Source organism: Drosophila navojoa, chromosome 3 (genome assembly GCF_054131105.1).
Source record: "Drosophila navojoa isolate 15081-1374.11 chromosome 3, UAZ_NAV_1.0, whole genome shotgun sequence".
In the NCBI taxonomy this organism is placed as follows: domain Eukaryota; kingdom Metazoa; phylum Arthropoda; class Insecta; order Diptera; family Drosophilidae; genus Drosophila; species Drosophila navojoa.
This window is the reverse complement of record NC_142891.1, coordinates 30,113,517-30,131,855: the sequence shown is the minus strand read 5'-3', so window position 1 is coordinate 30,131,855 and position 18,339 is coordinate 30,113,517. Positions and strand designations below refer to the sequence as shown.

General features: G+C 35.1%; 1 protein-coding gene and 1 long non-coding RNA gene across 3 annotated transcripts in view; one reads left to right on the top strand and one right to left on the bottom strand.

Moving 5' to 3' along the window:
- Positions 1-18,339, top strand: part of LOC149091995 (uncharacterized) — a 128,370-nt gene that overhangs the window by 25,796 nt on the left and 84,235 nt on the right. The gene's annotated exons all lie outside the window — the stretch shown is intronic.
- Positions 1,457-17,542, bottom strand: Ror (Tyrosine-protein kinase transmembrane receptor Ror). Of its 2 annotated transcripts, XM_089257659.1 has the most exons (8): positions 17,255-17,539; positions 10,058-10,210; positions 9,412-10,005; positions 9,068-9,275; positions 8,798-9,002; positions 1,962-2,409; positions 1,751-1,883; positions 1,457-1,691 (listed from the first exon to the last, which is right to left on the bottom strand). In XM_089257659.1, exons 1-8 carry the CDS (start codon positions 17,356-17,358, stop codon positions 1,479-1,481), a joined length of 2,058 nt encoding a protein of 685 aa, XP_089113785.1. In that variant the 5' UTR covers positions 17,359-17,539; the 3' UTR covers positions 1,457-1,478. The 2 variants fall into 2 exon arrangements, with proteins under 2 accessions (XP_089113785.1, XP_089113786.1); XM_089257660.1 differs by lacking the exon at positions 9,412-10,005 and having other exon boundaries at positions 17,255-17,542.

Genomic DNA, 18,339 nt, shown 5'->3' with positions numbered 1-18,339 from the left:
CATATACATGCACTTTATATATTCAATATGTGATGTCAACAACAACAAAATTTATTAAGCAATTAATTTTCCATTGTTGAATATGATACTTTAACTTTGAGGCGGGCATATGACAACATCAGATATTGTATATATTGTATGCACTGTAATACGATGGCCATATGCTTATTTGACAAATAATGACGAACAAGACTGTAACACAAAGTTAATATTGCAACTTCAAGGGTGTGTATTTTCGTTTCTACTCTATGGATGTTCAAGATCTTAATTTTATTTAATTGGTAGTAGTTGTCTTCTCTGAAAATTTGAAATCATTCGGCTGGCTGGAAGAATTATAAGAATAAAAAATGTAAAGAAAGTCAAATGTACTGTTTTGCACTCTGGTCGTTTTTAACAAACATATTAATTAATTTTTTTAATAATGAAACTATGGCCCTCTTCTTTTTTTAGTTTATGAATGCCATTTATAATGCCATTTTTGTATACCGTCGCGCCATTTCAGAAGTATTCGCTCACCAATTGTCCTTGTTCCTTTCCCACAGCTCTATCATTTCTCTTGGAGCCACCCATAGTTCGCAGGCTGCGACTTTACATGACTCTATGTATTTTCTTTCTTGATAAGGCAGATGACACCAAAATCAACCATTTTCAGTAATACGAACAATCCTTGCATTGGTCTAGAGATTTCGGCGCTATTGAAGCTAGAGACTTCAAATTTGCAACACATAGTCGTGTATATCTCCGATTTATAAAGTGTTTAAATTTTCCCGATCCGCCCACTAGGGGCATGGCATATTAGTAGAAGAGCTAGAAAGCTGAAATTTGAAATGTAGATCCGCATGGACCACCCAAGATAACGGGCGTGGCAAATCGGCTATATTTTGGACACTATTGATGCTAGACACTTCAAATTTGGTATATGTCGGGCTGGCCTCCCAAGACCAAAAAGTTTTGGTGGATATATATCCTCCCACAGGGGGCGTGGCAACCGCAAAAGTTGATATCTCCTAAGGAATAGAGCTAGAAGCTTCGTATTTGGATAGTTAAGTTACTAGTAGCTTCCTTTATCGATGCCCAAAATAATATTGTTACGCCTCTTTAGGGGCGTGGCATATCGAAAAATACCCTGTAATTTTTTCATTTTTAGAACGTAAGCATCCAAATTTTGCAGCAAGGTTACGGTTAGCTTGTTCCATGAGCGTGGCCAATCGAGGAAAACTTAACTTTTTACAGTATTAGAGCAAAACTTAGTAAATTGCAGATGGGGTGTGAATGAGTATTTCGCAGTCGGTAACTAAAATACTTACTGCTGTCACAACCACAGCCACTTCCAGCTTCTCCCAAAAAGTAAGCTTATTGTCTTGTCTATCAACTAAATGGTACAGTGCCCTCTGAGTCCATATCAGGTTTCAGTAAATTCAGTGAATTTCAAAAAAATTTAAATAGTATATATGTTCAGCTTAGATGTATTTATTTATTTATGAGTTTTGGTTATTAATTTTTACATGGCCATCATACCACGTTTTTAATCGATGTGAAATATCTGAAAATGTCGGACGTTTTACAGCTTGCTCATGCCAACATTCAATCATCAGAGAATAAACTGCAGTTGGGCAATTATCTGGGCAAGATAGCAACTGGCGGGATCTTATTAAATTTATCACCTCCGGATTACTGTAACCACAATAGGGCTGTAATGATAAACTCCAATAAATTATTTAGTTATACGACTAAAAAGTTTTTAATATACCTGCATTCCATAACTGTATATTTCCCAAAGAACTACGCCAAATGACCATATATCACTTTCAGTTGTAAATTTCCCGTATAAAATAGACTCAGAGGGCATCCATCGAACTGGTAGTAATGATTTTGATTGCACTCTAAAATAAAAAAAAGTTTTAATTAAATAATTTTAAATCGCTAAGAGGTCATTTAAGTAAGGTGTACATTTTTAATACCTATAATAATCAGAGCTGTAAATATCTCGCGACAATCCAAAATCAGATATTTTCACAATCAACCCTTCATTGACCAAACAGTTTCTAGCCGCCAAGTCTCGATGTACATAGTGATGACCTGATAGATACTCCATTCCTTCACTTATTTGCATTGCTATTTTTAAAAATTCCAATTGTAATAAGGATTTTTTTTCAATTGGTGAATTCGATATTAGAAACTCATGTAAGTCGCCATTTGCCATATATTCAAAGAGCATGCAGTAAGGCTCTTTATTTAAAATAACCCCTAATATACAAACAATATTTTGGTGCTTGAGATCCGAAATTAATTCAATTTCACGTTTAAAATCTTGCTGCGTTTTAAGTGATGCGTTTTCTTTTAACGCTTTGATGGCAACATTGACAGTTTTCTTGTTAGGTTGTATCAGTTGCCCTTTATACACTTTGCCTAAAAAATAAATAAAAAATATAAATTTATCAAAATAAATTACAAACGATCATTTATGATATGAAAAATATTTCCAATGAATGAAAATATTTAAAATGAATGAGTTAACTGATTTTTTTTTTTTTTTTTTGTATTTATTTAAAAGATATTGACATATCGAGTCAACTACCAACAAAAACACACACACTCCCACACATAAAAACATCGAGATTCAAGCATAAAAACGCATTGTCTGCAATGTGGGCTTACTATCCGTTTTTCTGGAATTTATATAGCACTCTAGTACATACATTCATGCATACATATAGGACAACTGTTTTATAAACGTCGATGGACTTAACGGAATTTAATGAAACTTTCAGCATCTACATATTCTATTAAATATTTTAAATATTTTAAAAACAAATTATTCACAATTAGCTATTCTGACATCAGACCTTCACTGGGGAATTAGGAGCTGGTATCCAGAAAACAAGTAAAAACGTTGCAGTCGGGCGTTACCAACTACGGTGTAGTAGCCAAGTTTGGTTCTAATATTGAAGAAAATGCAGTTTTCCTCGATTTGCAACGCCCAGTAGGGCGTAACAAGCTAACGGTAACTTGACTGAAAAATTTGGATACTTACACTATAAATAGTGTATTTTTCAATATGTCACGCCTCTAAAGCGGCGTTCAAATTATTATTGGGTCATTGACAGAGGAGGTTACTAGTAACCAAATTATCTAAATTTGAAGCTCCTAGCTCTTAAAGTTTAGGAGATATGCACTTTTGCGGTTCGCCCCCTATGGGCGGATATAAATCCGTTAAAGGTTTTTGGTCTTGGGTGATCAGCCCGAGTATATACACCAAATTTGAGGCCTCTAGCATCCATCCAAAATATTGCAAACAAAATTACTATATTTTCAGGTAAATGGATGAAGACATTTAATTTATTATCTTTATAGAATTTATTAATCTTTAAAGAATCATAAACACAGTTTTACAGTTTTATCCGATTTTCCTCGCCCCCGAGGCGTCGATATGGCGGATATACATTCCAAATTTCAGCCTTCTAGCGCATTAGCTAATATGATTTCTGGTATATTGGAATGCATTGCAAATGGGAAAACAGGGTATAATGGTTTTGTTAAAAAGTATGTAACAGGCAGAAGAAGGCGTGACATACCCCACAAAGTACATTTATTCTTGATCAGGGCTGAGTCGATCAGATCAATTTTCTTAAATGCCCGTACAGAGCACGCGCATTTCGAGTTTATCGCCAAGAATCGATAACTCATCCCGTTCTATTTTTATCGATTAAAAACCTTATCGAAAATCAGTTATAAGATTATATCTCCTACATCTTTAGAGCTAAGGTGTCCAAATTTTAAACATATATTAAGACGCATTTTATACATTTTCGGTTTTTGATATATTACGGATACCGGCTCCAAATGCACCAGAATCCCCAATGAAAGTCAGATATCAGTAAAGCTAATTGTGAATGGTTTGGCATATTTTGTATATGGCTGAACCCATTGAAAACGGGAAATCAGGGTATGATTTTGTTAAAAGTATGTAACGGGCAGAAGGAGGCGTAACAGACCCCTTATTCTTATTCAGGTCTACGAGCTGAGTCATCCGTCTGCCCGTCCGTCCGTCCGTCTGTATGAGTGCGTGGATCTCAGAATATACAAAAGCTAGAGCTGAAATTTTGTGTGCATACTCGTGTATACCATACGCAGTACGAGTTTGTCTTATTTTTTCGATAAATCATCCGACAACTTTTTTATCGAGAATAATCGAAAAGTTGATATTGTTTTTCAGCCTCATTTTAACACTTTTAGACCTGAAAACATCAGATACATATGATGAATACCAACATTTTGTAATTTACAGATTTTGGATACCACGCCCCTTCGCAACCAATCTGTAAAAAACGCATTTCAAATACTAGAGAATTGTGCTTTGGAATGCACATACGTTCTGAAAGTTTCATTAGGATTGTACGTCTAGAAATTAAATCGTAATATTGCCCAAACTGCAGCGCAGCCTAAGCGCAGTCTATGCTTACTGTACACTTAGCAGAGCGCGTTTTTATACGTGCGTGCGGATGCATGTGTATGTATGTGCATAAAAGAAGTACAAAATGGTTAGAATATCAGATAAAACGGTTCCGGGTTTCTCCTAGTCGAGCAGTCTCGACTAGAGCCTTCTTACTTATTGGAGATAAACTAGATATCCGCAATATATATATACGGACATTTTCAAACAAATCTCAAATCTCTAGCTCTATCTTCTAAGATCGACGCGGTAAAAATACGGACAGACGGACGGACGGACAGACAGACCGACAGACCGACAGGGCTAAATCGTCTCAGCTCGTCGTCCTGATCAAGAATATATATACTTCATACATTATACCATGATTCCCCATTTTCAGGGCATACAAATTAATCTAATAGTTCTAAACAAGAGAGACCCCACACACTTCTCCAACCATACCACCTTTACAGAAGTTGACCTAGCCTTTTGCTCACCACCACTTAACCTTAAGGCTACCTGGGCTACATATGAAAAATCTCTATAGTGGCGACCACTACCCAATACGCATACATATATGTCACGCCCCTCACGAGGCGTAAAAATTATTTTTGGGTAATCGATAGAGAAGGATACTAGTAACTTAAATATCCAAATTTGAAGATTCTAGGACATATATCCGACAAAGTTATTTTTGTCTTGGGAGGTCAATTCGAGTATATATACCAAATTTGAGCTTGCTGATTTCTATAGCAGAATTTAAAGATTTGCCACGTCCCTAATGTGTGAAGACATATTATATTTTTTCATTAGTTTTTATATAATCATAACATTACTACGTGCAAAATTTCAGCGTTCTAGCTGTGAAACTCTTGAAGATACAGTTTTATCCGATTTTCGCCAATGGTCATGGATATATCCGCCATAATATTATTTAACAAGTAAGAATATTCCAGTCGAGACTGCTCGACTAGGAGATACCCTGAATATGATATTCTAATACCTCTGCACTTATTTTAGGCACACATACATACACACGCACGTATTAGAACGCGCTCTGCTAACTGCGCAGTAAGCAGCAATTTTAACAAAAACCGAAATTATATAAAATACACATGAATCTACATTTTAAATTTGGAAGCTCTAGCTCTAAAGGTGTGGTAGATATAATTAAATAACCAGCTTTCGTTAATAAAATATCGGGAGTAGTTATCAATAAACTTGATATGCGCGTGATATACATGGAGCTAGAAAAAAAAATTTCAAGTCGACGCGCTCATACATACGGACGGACAGACAGACGGACAGGGCCAAATCGACTCAGCTTGTCGCCCTGATCAAGAATATATGTATATACTTTGTGGGGTCTGCCACGCCTCCTTCTGCCTGTTACATACTTTTGACAAAACCATTATACCACGATTTCCCATTTTCAATGGGTTTAGGGTATAAAAATAATTATGTGGATGCTTAACTAAGAGAACCTTCTATCAGCAAACCAATATACATACATACGTACAAGCAAAACAGGTCGACCACGGATCCCTTATTTATAATAGATAACTTTATTTGTAACAGCCTTAGCCACATAAACATATCGGTGCTCTCAATCGATATGGAAAAAACATTTGACAGGATGGAAGCTGATTGTATCATACAAGAATTATGTATGCCGCATTTTCGCAAAATGATCATATGTTGATTTTTTACGAAATTGAGATTTTGTGCAGAACGGTTAGTAAACGTCTGTCTTAACTTAATTCGCTCTAGTTTCAGAAAAATATCAATTTCAATTTCCAGATTCGAGCCCGAGACTTTTCGATCGAGCGCCACGCCGCTGGTGACAATGCTACTTCACTTTTTGAAATTGTGATAGCAAAACTGAAATAGATTCACTGATGCAGTGCCATCTAGCAAAACTAAACTTAACTAACTGCTGATTTGATTCTAAGAATGTGCTGGAATAAATTTGAATGTATATGTGTACACGTATAGGAAAATTTTTGGATCTACTGCAAGTGCGTTTGTTAATTGGCCAAACATTTTATTAGTTTTTAACGTCGATCGACTTCACGGACTTAAATGAAACTTTCAGCATATGATCTACATATTCTCTATTGAATATATGATAAATTTAAAAAAATTAAAATTCATTCACCATTAGGTATACTGGCATCTGACTTGAACTTGAATGGTTTTAATCGATAAAAAGTTTTAAGGGTAAACTCAACATATCATCAGCAATTTAGTAGTTCAGTTTAGTCACTGACCAGAGAACACATAGACTAGGCATGTAGAACAAAATTTTCTACAGCTCGACACTGTTAAGTTGACGTACCACTATACTTCGTATTTGCTCGGCTCGGTCGCTGGAGGTTCCAGCAGTGAAAATGCTGCACGTCAAAAACAGTGCGCTATGAGCGCTCCATCGAAATGGTCCCGATTCCGTATGAAGCAAAGCTATGTGCCATTTGTCCTCTTCAATTCGAACTCAAAATCATTCAGACAATTCTTATTTGAGGTAGGCAGCCAATGTTCATGTCCCACGCATACACACATGCACATACACACACGCACATGTAATGGCAAATAGGCAAACAAATGCTTCTACAAGTGCTATTCCATAATTGTGACCATCACATCGCATGCGTACACACAATCAAATGTACATATATACATATGTATGTATGTATGTGAGCATTTCACAAGATCAACCTAATGCAAAACAGACTTAAAATTGCTACAGGCAGCAAGAGATTCGCACACAAGCATACCAATGCTCATAGTACATGTAGCAAGGGAGAGTGTGTGTGTGCATGCTATCGCGGAAATATTTTCATTATGAGCATCAACGCTTTCATACCCTTTTTAGAAAATATCATGAGAAAGCTAGCATTTTGTATGAACGTGGCAAACGCTTTACAAATTTCGGTATACCCTTCACACAAACGGAAAGAGCTGGGATCGTCGCGAACAAAAACTGAAATTTTTGTTCGCGGCTGAGAGTGATGATTTCAGCGACCACAGAGAGCGAGAGAGAGGGACTGAGAGAGAGAGTAGGACAAATGGCACATAGCTGTGCTTCATACGGAATCGGGACCATTTCGATTGAGCGCTCATAGCGCACTGTTTTTGACGTGCAGCATTTTCACTGCTTGAACCTCCAGCGACCGAGCCGAGCAAATACGAAGTATAGTGGTACCTCAACTTAACAGTGTCGAGGTGTAGAAAAATTTGTTCTCCATGTCTAGTCTATGTGTTCTCTGGTCAGTGTCAAAAGTTAGTTATTTAATTATAAATCTCCTACGCCTTTAGAGCTAGAGCTTCCAAATTTTAAATGCAGGCTTATGTGTATTTTATTTACGCCTTTTACAAATTTATAAGTGAGTGGATGGATATAGGCGTGCGGACTGATAAGTTGATAAACGATATATGCTAATATATGTCCGTCTGTCTGACCGTCCGTCCGTCTGTATGAACGTGTCGATCTCAGAAGATATAAGAGCTAGAGACTTGAAATTTGTTTTTCCTATGTCCTTGTATATCAAGTGAATATTGAGTTCCTCCAAAATCGATAACTACTCCCGATATTTTATTATCGATTAAAAACCTTATTGAAAATTAGTTATTTAATTATATCTCATACACCTTTAGAAGTAGAGTCGTCAAATTTTAAATGTATGTATGTATGTATATGTATGTATTTGATATAATTTCGATTTTTGTTGTAATTTACCTCACATCTATATCCACCCGCTTAAAAGGCGTATTTTGAATTCTACAGAATTGTGCTTTGGTGCATACACTCACTTAAATATTATAATCACAATGTGATAGTTTCATGGGCATAGTCCATCAACAAGGAAAGTTATTAAGCAATTAAGCTTCCGTGCTTATGCTTGCATCCCTACGTTTTTATGTGCGTGAGTGTGAGAATTCTTGTGTAAGCAGAGACGCGAAGAATTATTGAAATATTAATTCCGGGTTCAGGGGATTTCGTAATCGAGCAGTCTCGACTAAAGTTTTTGATATTTTTCCATTTTGTTATTTGCCATTTAAAAATGGAAAATATTTAAAAGGAGGCAATATAGGCCAAAGGGCAATACGCTCTAAACAAATTAAATAATGTGATTGATTGGCGTTTCAACGAGATGAGGATCAAATACAATTTCAAGCTGTAAAACGACTCGCTTTAAAAGTTAAAAGTATGATAGTAATAACATTCATATAAACTATTTTTTAGTTGTATATACTGTATACTAAATAAAATTGTTTATTAGAATGAAAATAAATAGTAAAACATAAATCAAATTATTAAATTAATTTTTAATGCATCCATGCATATATACTTTAATTTCATTTTACCAAATGCTCCTTCTCCCAATTCTTCGCAAAACTCAATATCTTGTAAAGTAAAATGTGGGATTCGCAAAAGGGAAGTTTTTTCTATATTTTTCGATGGTATGCCTATTTGATCGATGAGACTATTTGAAGCTCTCCCTGAATCTTGGTTTGTATTTGTATTACGTGAGTTTCCATAAATATTGTTGCCAGCATTAGGCGTGCTAATCTGAAACTCGAAAAAAAAAAAAATTTAGTATTATAAAACACACGTGTTTCTATCGGGGTACATACATTTTGTATATTTTTCATTCGACATTTTCTTTTCTTCAGAAGTAAAGTCGAAATGAGGACGACTGTTGCTATTATCAAACCTAATATTACAATAATACTTAGCCAGATTTTATCAACACATTTTGGAATATCGCAAGGTTCAATGCTTCGATCTAATGATTTGTCATCCACAAAACACCACGGTGCCTTTTCCATGCCTCCTGGGTTTCTAAAAAATTGGAAAAATATACATTTCATTTTCATAAACACGGAATATAAAATATTTAGTCAAATAACCTGTACCTTTAAATGACTTTTTGTTGATTGTAGGTTTTATTTATTTTTAAAATATTTGTAATACATACCTGCAATAGTTTTGTCCTATAAGTTCTGGAAAGTCTGAAATTTCTTTCATTAGCCAAGACCATCTTAAACACGGCTTTCCAGATACACTAACGTTTTTAATTCCTCTGTAACTTGAACCGTCTTCCCAAAAGCAGTTTTCAGCACCATCTACTTCAATAGTTATCCCTAATGTAGAGCAATCTTTGTCTTGGGGTATTTTCTGACACTCTTCTACTCCTACGATACCAATTACTGGATGTCGTTTAGCGATAGCATATTCCTTTTGGCACAGCTCATTTTCTAATAGCTCACATTCTTCTCGACAAATCCGTTTTAAATTTTCAGATTCCCTAGTTGGTGGATATTTACTTGACACATCATTCGTGAATACGTCGCTGTAGTAAACCGACTTTTTTTTAAGAAACGAATGCCTATTTTTAGTATCTTTCGAAACAAATCTTTTCCTTCGTGTATAATTTCCATTGTATTTATTCTTGATCATCGCAACATTGGCAAAATATAATAAATTGGTTCGTTCAGGCGTTCTACATATTGGAAGTGAACTCAAGCATAAACTCGGCAGAGCATATTTTCGGCAGTTTGAATTCATATCTCTAAAAATTTAAATATAAACATAACTAAAAACAAAATGCTAGACATACTCACTTTGACTCTTTAATCACCCCATAGGCAGCTCTCAATCGTTCTTCTAAATCATAAATGGTTACGTTTGGAGATATAAATACATACGAATTTTTTAAAAATTCGTTGCAAATGGTCCCGTTATACAGTTGACATATTCCAGCTAACTGTTGAAACCTTAAATAAATAATATTTATTATTATTTATTATTCATGACATATGTATATCTTATAACCAAAAAATGCTCGAGAGAAAACCCGTTATGTTTTATTTTCTATTCTTCTTCGAGCTTATTAACGGTTCAAAGAGTAATTAAGAAAGCAAATAACATAAAGAGACTGGAATAAAAAAAAAAAACACCAGCCAATATGCTGAGAAAAGAAATAAGCATTAATTTTGTCTGGGTGAACATAACGTGGTCCACCCCATGGCAGCAAGTTGTCTTTTCTGATGAGAAAAATTCAATTTGGAAAGAACTGACGAAGTGAAGTCCTGGATTCAGGGCCAAAATTGATCTCATTGAGTGGTAACCATACTCACTCGACCTTAACATCATTGAAAACGTCTGGGATGGTTGATCAGGAAAGTGTATGAGTCCGGAAAGCAGTATAGTACAAAAACAGAGCTAATCGAAGGTATTGTACACGCTTGGTCAACCATATGCTTGAATTATATTGAACTACTTTTTTTTATCAACGCCCCTAGTGGGAGGATCCGGAAAATCTTAACACTTCATAAATCGGAGATATACACGAGTATATGTTCCAAATTTCAAGTCTAGTCTCTAGCTTCAATAGCGCCGAAATAGACTGCGTTCATATGAACGGACAGACGGACGGACAGCAAGGCAGACATTGCACAAAACCAATATACTCATTTTACTTGCGTGAATGAGTATAAGCACACACACAGACGACTGCACTTGGGCTGCGCTGCAGTGTTGGCAATATTATGAGAATTTTGTTGTTTGAATAATTTAATTTCTAGACACTCTTAATGAAACTTTCAGAACATTATGATAATATTCAAATGTATATATATTCAGAAGCACAAGTACCTAGTATAATGAAGGGGTGGATGTAAATGTTGGGGGTAAAAATTAACAAAAATCGAAATTGTATAAAATGCGTCTTAATATATATTAAAAATTTGGAGACTCTAGCCTTAAAGATGTATAAGATATAATTTTTTAACTGATAAGATTTTTGATCGATAACAAAATACCGGGATGAGTTAAAGATTTTTAGTGATAAACTCGATATCTGCGCGCTATGTACAGACATTTTTAAACAAATTTTAAAGTTCTAGCTCTTATATCTTCTGAAATCGACGCGATCAAACATACGGACAGACATACAGACGGACATGGCCAAATCGACTCAGCTCATCGCCCTGATCAAGAATATATATACTTTTTGGGGTCTGCCACGCCTCCTTCTGCCTGTTATATTCATTTTAACAAAACCATTATACCCTGATTTCCAATATTTGTATATGGGGTCATTAAAAAAAAATCAAGTCTCTAGTTCTTATATCTTATGAGACCGACGGACGTGCGGACAAGGCTAAACTGATTCAGCTTGTTCAGCTCGAGCTGACACACTGAAAAAATGTTGGTCTTATTCCACATTACTCCAATTTTTAAAAATATGTCGTCAAGTTTATTCTTTGCATCATCTCCCATATTCTCGTAACCATTGGCTTCAAATCTATAGTTTATGTTAATATCAGCAAGTGAACCCCAAGCACCACATATCAAAAATATACAGCCGTGAAATTTATCATTGATATGATGTGCTTAACTAAAAGTTCGAAACTAAAAACGAAAGCCAAAACACAAACGAATATGACGATCAGAACCCAAATAATGAAAACACAAAACAACCTAAACTTAACCTAAATGTATGACGGCACATAAAAAACGCTTGGTAAAAAAACTACGAAAAACAGAAAGGAAGGCGAAAGTTGGGAGCTGAAATTAAGAATACAAACTAAAACAAGTAAGAAGACTCTAGTCAAGACTGCTCGACTAGGAGATACCCTGAATCCTCCAAGCTGATATTCTTATCATTCTGAACTTAATTTATGCACGCACACATACATACATATGCATCCACCCTCACGCGCCCGTGCTCTGCTAACTGCGCAGTAAGCAGCGATTGCACTTGGACTGCGCTGTAGTGTGGGCAATAGTATAAGAATTTACTTGGTGAATAACTTCTTTTGTTAAGATACGATATTAATGAAATATTTTCAGGGCGTAATCATATGGTCAAAATGTGTGTACATTCCAAAGCACAAGTATCTAGTACTTGGCGTGATATCCAAAATCTGATGATTGCAAAATGTTTGTACATATGTAAATACACAGTAAATCTGAAGTCTCCTTGTCTAATAGTATTCCAATGAGCCTCATGGAATGAGGCTCAAAAAACAAAATCGAATTTTCGATTATTCTCGATAAAAACTTATCGGATGAATTATCGAAAAAATAAAGAGCAAACTCGTATTGCGTATGGTATACACGAGTATGCACACAAAATTGCAGCTCTCTAGCTCTTATATCTTCTGAGATCTCGGCGTTCATACGGACTGACGGACGGAGGAACGGACGGACAGACGGACAGGGCTATATCGACTCAGCTCGTCGTGCTAATCAAGAATATATGTATATACTTTATGGGGTCTGCGATGATTCCTTCTGCCTGTTACATACTTTTTCACAAAAACATTATACCCTGAAAAAAACATTAACAAATATAAAACAAAACTTTTTCTCCAACTGAAATCAGGGCTCAGAGAAAACTACAACATTAAACAGGCCATTGCAAAGAATGTATTACTAAAACAATAATAAAACATAGTATTGTACAAAATTCACTTAGTTATATAGTTTCAACCTTTACTTTCAATATGCATAAAAATGTATGCCAATAAACCACGATTTAAAATTAAAAATTAATTTTTTTGTAGGAGATTACTTTTTAGCTTCTTCCCCTGCGCCCGCCACGTGTTTTTTTTTTTTTTTTTTTTTTGTCTCTCTTTTGACGCTATTTGTAGCGCGTGTGAATGTTTTAGTGCAAAAATGAGTTTACAGTAGAATTAATTGTACTTTTAAGAAATAACAAAAATTCAACAATTGCATGGGCTGGATCGGGCTGGGTGCAATATTTTAGCACATGTCCACCTCTACCCTGAACCCATTGAAAATTGGTAATCAGGGTATAATGGCTTTGTTAAAATGTATGTAACAGACAGAAGTAGGCGTGGCAGACCCCACAAAGTATTTGTATTCTTAATCAGGGCGACGAGCTGAGTCGATTTAGCCCTGTCCGTCTGTCAGTCTAGAGAAATTTTTTTCCTAGGTCCGTGTATGCCACGCGGATGTCGGGTTTATCTCTAAAAATTGATAGCTCATCCCATTATTTTCTTATCGATAACAAACTTTATCGAAAATCAGTTAGAAATCTCCAACATCTTTAAAGCTAAAATATAATTAAGATGCATTTTATACAATATCGATGTTTGTTAAAATTTACCGCCTACACGTACATTCACTCACTCACCCTTACGTGCAAAATATCAGCGTTCTAGCCGTAAAACTCTAGAATTTACAGTTTTATCCGATATTGAAAATGCATTTTTTCAATTCAATTTCAATGCAACGCCCCGAGAGAGCGGATCGGGAAAATTTTAACACATTAAAATCGGTTATATACACCAGTATATATTCTAAATTTCAAGTCTCTAGCTTCAATAGTGCCAAAATAAATTGCTTTCATACGGACAGACGGACGGACAAGACGGAAATTGCATTTGTGCAAAGATACTCATTTCACTTTAGTGTATAAGTACAACGGGAGTACAGACTAGAAAACAAGTTTGGTCTGCGCGGGATATACACGACAATAGGAAAACAAATTTTCAGTCTCTAGCTCTTGTACGCCGCGTTCATATATCAGACTTTTGAGATGTCATTATACTGATTCACGAAGTGAATTAGTATATTGGTTTTGTACAATGTCCGTCTTGCTGTCCGTCCGTCTGTCCGTCTGTCCTTATGAACGCAGTTCATTTCTCCGCTATTGAAGCTAGAGACTTGAAATTTGGAACACATACTCGTGTATAACTCCGATTTATAAAGTGTTAAAATTTACCCGATTCGCACGTGAGCTAATGCTATAATTCTATAATGACTGATGAAAACATTTTATGTCTACGCCTAATAGGGGCGTGGCAAATCGGACCTGAAGATATAGTGATTTTTCAAGTTTGGCTATATTCTAGGCACTATGGATGCTAGAGACTTGAAATTTGGTATATATACGCGAGTTGACCTCTCAAGTCCAACAAGCTATAGTGGATATATGTCCGCCTAAAGGGGGCGTGGCAAACCGCAAAACTTTATATCTCCTACAGTTTAAGAGCTAGAAGCTTCAAATTTGGATAGTTGAGTTACTGGTAGCCTCCTCTATCGATGCCCCAAAAATAATTGTCACGCCTCTTTGGGGGCGTGGCATATCGAAAAATACCCTGTAATTCATTCAAATTTCGCATTTACGTTACCGTTAGCTCTTTCTAAGAACTGGCCAAAAATGAGGTGTCTACGGTCACTAGGGGCGTGGCAATCGGCATTTGTAGTATCAAACTGCGACATTTATATGCTTGAGCTATCTATGTCTGTACATGTATATACAAATAGGCTTAATAGGCATTAATAACACGGAAGGAAACATTTTTATAAAATTTAAAAATAAAATTTAAATATTTAAAAAATATAAAAGAAGCTAAAAGAACAAAATTTGCAATTTACAAAAAAGAGTTTTCCGCGGGATTTAAACTCGCACCCAAGTCATGTTTGTCACAAGAACAGCAAATTGAACCGGCGCCTTTGCTGACAGCGCCACCACCTACTGTCAACGATTGTAATTAAAATGAAATCCAAAAATAAGAGTTATGTACAAACATATACATGCATATATGCGTACATACATATATGAGGGCTATTTAAGAAGAAACAAATTTAAACTTATAAAATTTTTCAATTGGAAAAAAGAATAAAATAAGTATCTATTTTATAAAAATCGAAATATGTATGAAATATGTCTATGTGTTGAAGGGGCTTTGAGCCTCCGCCGCTGTAACATAACTTGCGACGCCTTTAGCGCCCACGCTATCGCGTTGCTTTACAAACTGGTAGCTAAAATACAATAGGCTAATAACAGAGCGTCATCTGACAAAACTACAATAACAGCTAGAAAATCCAGAAATCAATCGCAATTCTTAGAATGCTAAAAAGCGCGCTTTTGTAATGTAAACAAACGCTTAAGAATCTGCAATAGGTGTGACCGAAAGCTATCAACGAAAATTACCATACATTTGTACTCAAAAAGTGCACGATCAATATAAAAATTATCGATTAATCGATAAAAATTACCAAAAGCTACAATATAATCAAAAAGCATAATTGTTTTGTACCAAATTTTTTTAAAGCCAAATTAAACTTGAAATAAGAATAAATGCCCCTTTGTAAACATAGCATCATGTATACGGACTGTGAATGAGTATTCCGCGGTCGGTAGCGCCCGACTGCAACATTCTTACTTGTTTTTTGGTCATGTTTTTGTTTCAGGTTTTTTTTAATGTTAGGTATAATAAAATAAAACAAGTAAGAAAGCTCTAGTCGAGACTGCTCGACTACGATATCCCCTGAACCCTACAAGCAACTGATATTTCAATAATAGTTAGCACACACACACACACGCTTACAAATAAATACACGCACACGCATACACATACAAATAAACACACGCATACCCACACACACACGCATATACAGGCGTTGCGCTTTGGTTGAGCGGCAGTGTTGGCAATATTATGAGAACTTATTTGTTGAATAATTTAATTTCTAGACGTACGATCGTAATGAAACTTTCAGAACGTAATCATAAGGTTTAAATGTATGTGTATACCGAAGCACAAGTCTCTAGTATTTGATATACGACTTTTACAAAGATGAATAATTTAATTTTAACAAAAAAAAATTGTATAAAATTCATCTTAATATACATATTAAATTTGGAGACTCTAGCTTGAAAGATGTTGGAGATGTAATTATTTAAGTGATCTTCGATAAGGTTTTTTATCGATAAAAAAGTATCGGAATGAGTTATCGTTTTTTAGTGATAAGCTCGATATGCGCGTGATATATACGAACATTTTAAAAAAAAGTTGAAGTCTCTAGCTCTTATATCTTCTGAAATCGACGCGTTCAAACATACGGACAGACAGACGGACGGACGGACGGGCAGACAAACGGACAGGGCTAAATCGACTCAGCTCGTCGCCCTGATCAAGAATATATATACTTTGTGGGGTCTGCCACGCCTACTTCTGTCTGTTACATACATTTCAACAAAACCATTATACCCTGATTTCCCATTTTCAATGGGTTCAGGGTATAAACCCAAAACTATGTTAATAAATAAATGAAAATTGTTATAAAAAAAAGAATTATTGCCCTAAGTCTTCTACATATATTCAATACAATATACATACATACATATGTACATGTAAACTTAAAAATATATGTAGGTTTGCTTCCAAGTGTACGCAGAGTTCTGCGAGCAAGTGTATGTTGTATGTATGTTTGTACATATGTACATATTTACATATGTATGTATGTATGTAAATACTTCATGGGCAAATTACTTATTTATGCAGACCAAAGTCCATACATATACATATGTATGCATGTACATACTAATTACACATACTCATTACATACATATGTAATGCACAACGAGGATGCGAATGCATATGTATGTATGTATGTACAACACACATACATATGTATTTAAGTTTTTTAGCTTTATTAACGATAAGTTATTGGCATCATAACAGATAATTATAATACTTACTACATAATTATAATACTTTGTAAAAAAGAATTTTTTATCAAAGCATTGAACATGGCTAAAGGATAAATAAATAAATAAACATGTAAGATTCTATTGTTCTCAAAGCTAATGTATCAAACATGTTCTATTTTATTAATGTTTATTTCTTAATCACGTAAATGTGTGCAATAAATACTCTAAAAAAATTCTTAGGATGAAAAAAAAAAAAAAAAAAAAAAAAAAAAAAAAAAAAAAAAAAATCATTGCACCTATGTAACATAACTATGTATAAGTTTTTAAAATATTTGTTTATTTGACATACCCATTGCTCTCATATGTTGCGTTCATGGTCCAAACATAATTATCCTTGAGTGTTATTAAAGTGATATAAAGAAAAAAAAGGGATTGATAACAATATGAGTTCATATTGCTAATAATAAAAGGATTTTTATAATTAATGAATTATTTTTTAATCTTATATAGCAAGTTGGATATTTAAGTTTTGCTGGAATAATTGTTTTTATGTAACATTGTTTTCACTTCACATTCACATTAGTTTGAATAAAATATGCGCAGGACATTTAAACATTCCACCCTCTCGAATGACCTAAAAGTGTGGCCAAATAATTTTTCTTGTTGAATAATAAATTAAGTCAACGGTATTTATACGAACCATACGACTAGACATCAAATTTTTTTTACTGGCGAAAAAAAGCAGATGAGTTGAAAACATTTAAATAGGTGCTTTTGCCAAAGTTCAAGTCTCTAGGGGGTAAATTAATATAAAACCCGAAGTTCTATAAATCGCATATGAACACTATCCAAATAACACATAGACTAGATACATATGTAGAACAAACTTTTTCAGCACCGAAAAATCTATCCAATGAACTTCGTATTCGCTCGGCACGGTATTTGCTGGCTCAGGTAAAAAAAGATACCACGACGAAATCAGTGCTCTGCAAAAACTCAAACGAAATGGTCCCGTTCTATGCGCTTTGCGCTTTTTGTCTCTTTCTCTATGGGCTCTCAAATCATCAAGCTGGGAGCAAGGGAGAGTGTGTGTGTGCCCGCTCATCGCGGAAGCATTTTCATTATGAGCATCAACGCTTTCATAGCCTTTTTAGAAACAATCATGAAAAAACTAGCACATTGTATGAACGTGGCAAACGCTTTACAAATTTCGGTATGCCCTTCACTTAAAAGGAAAGAGCTGGGATCGTCGCGATCAAAAATTGAAATTTTTGTTCGCGGCTGAGAGTGATGATTTCAGCGACCATAGATAGCGAGAGAGAGGGACTGAGAGAAAGAGAGTAGGACAAATGGAACATAGCTGTGCTTCATACGGAATCGGGACCATTTCGATTGTGCGCTCACAGCGCATTGTTTTTGTCGTGCAGCATTTTC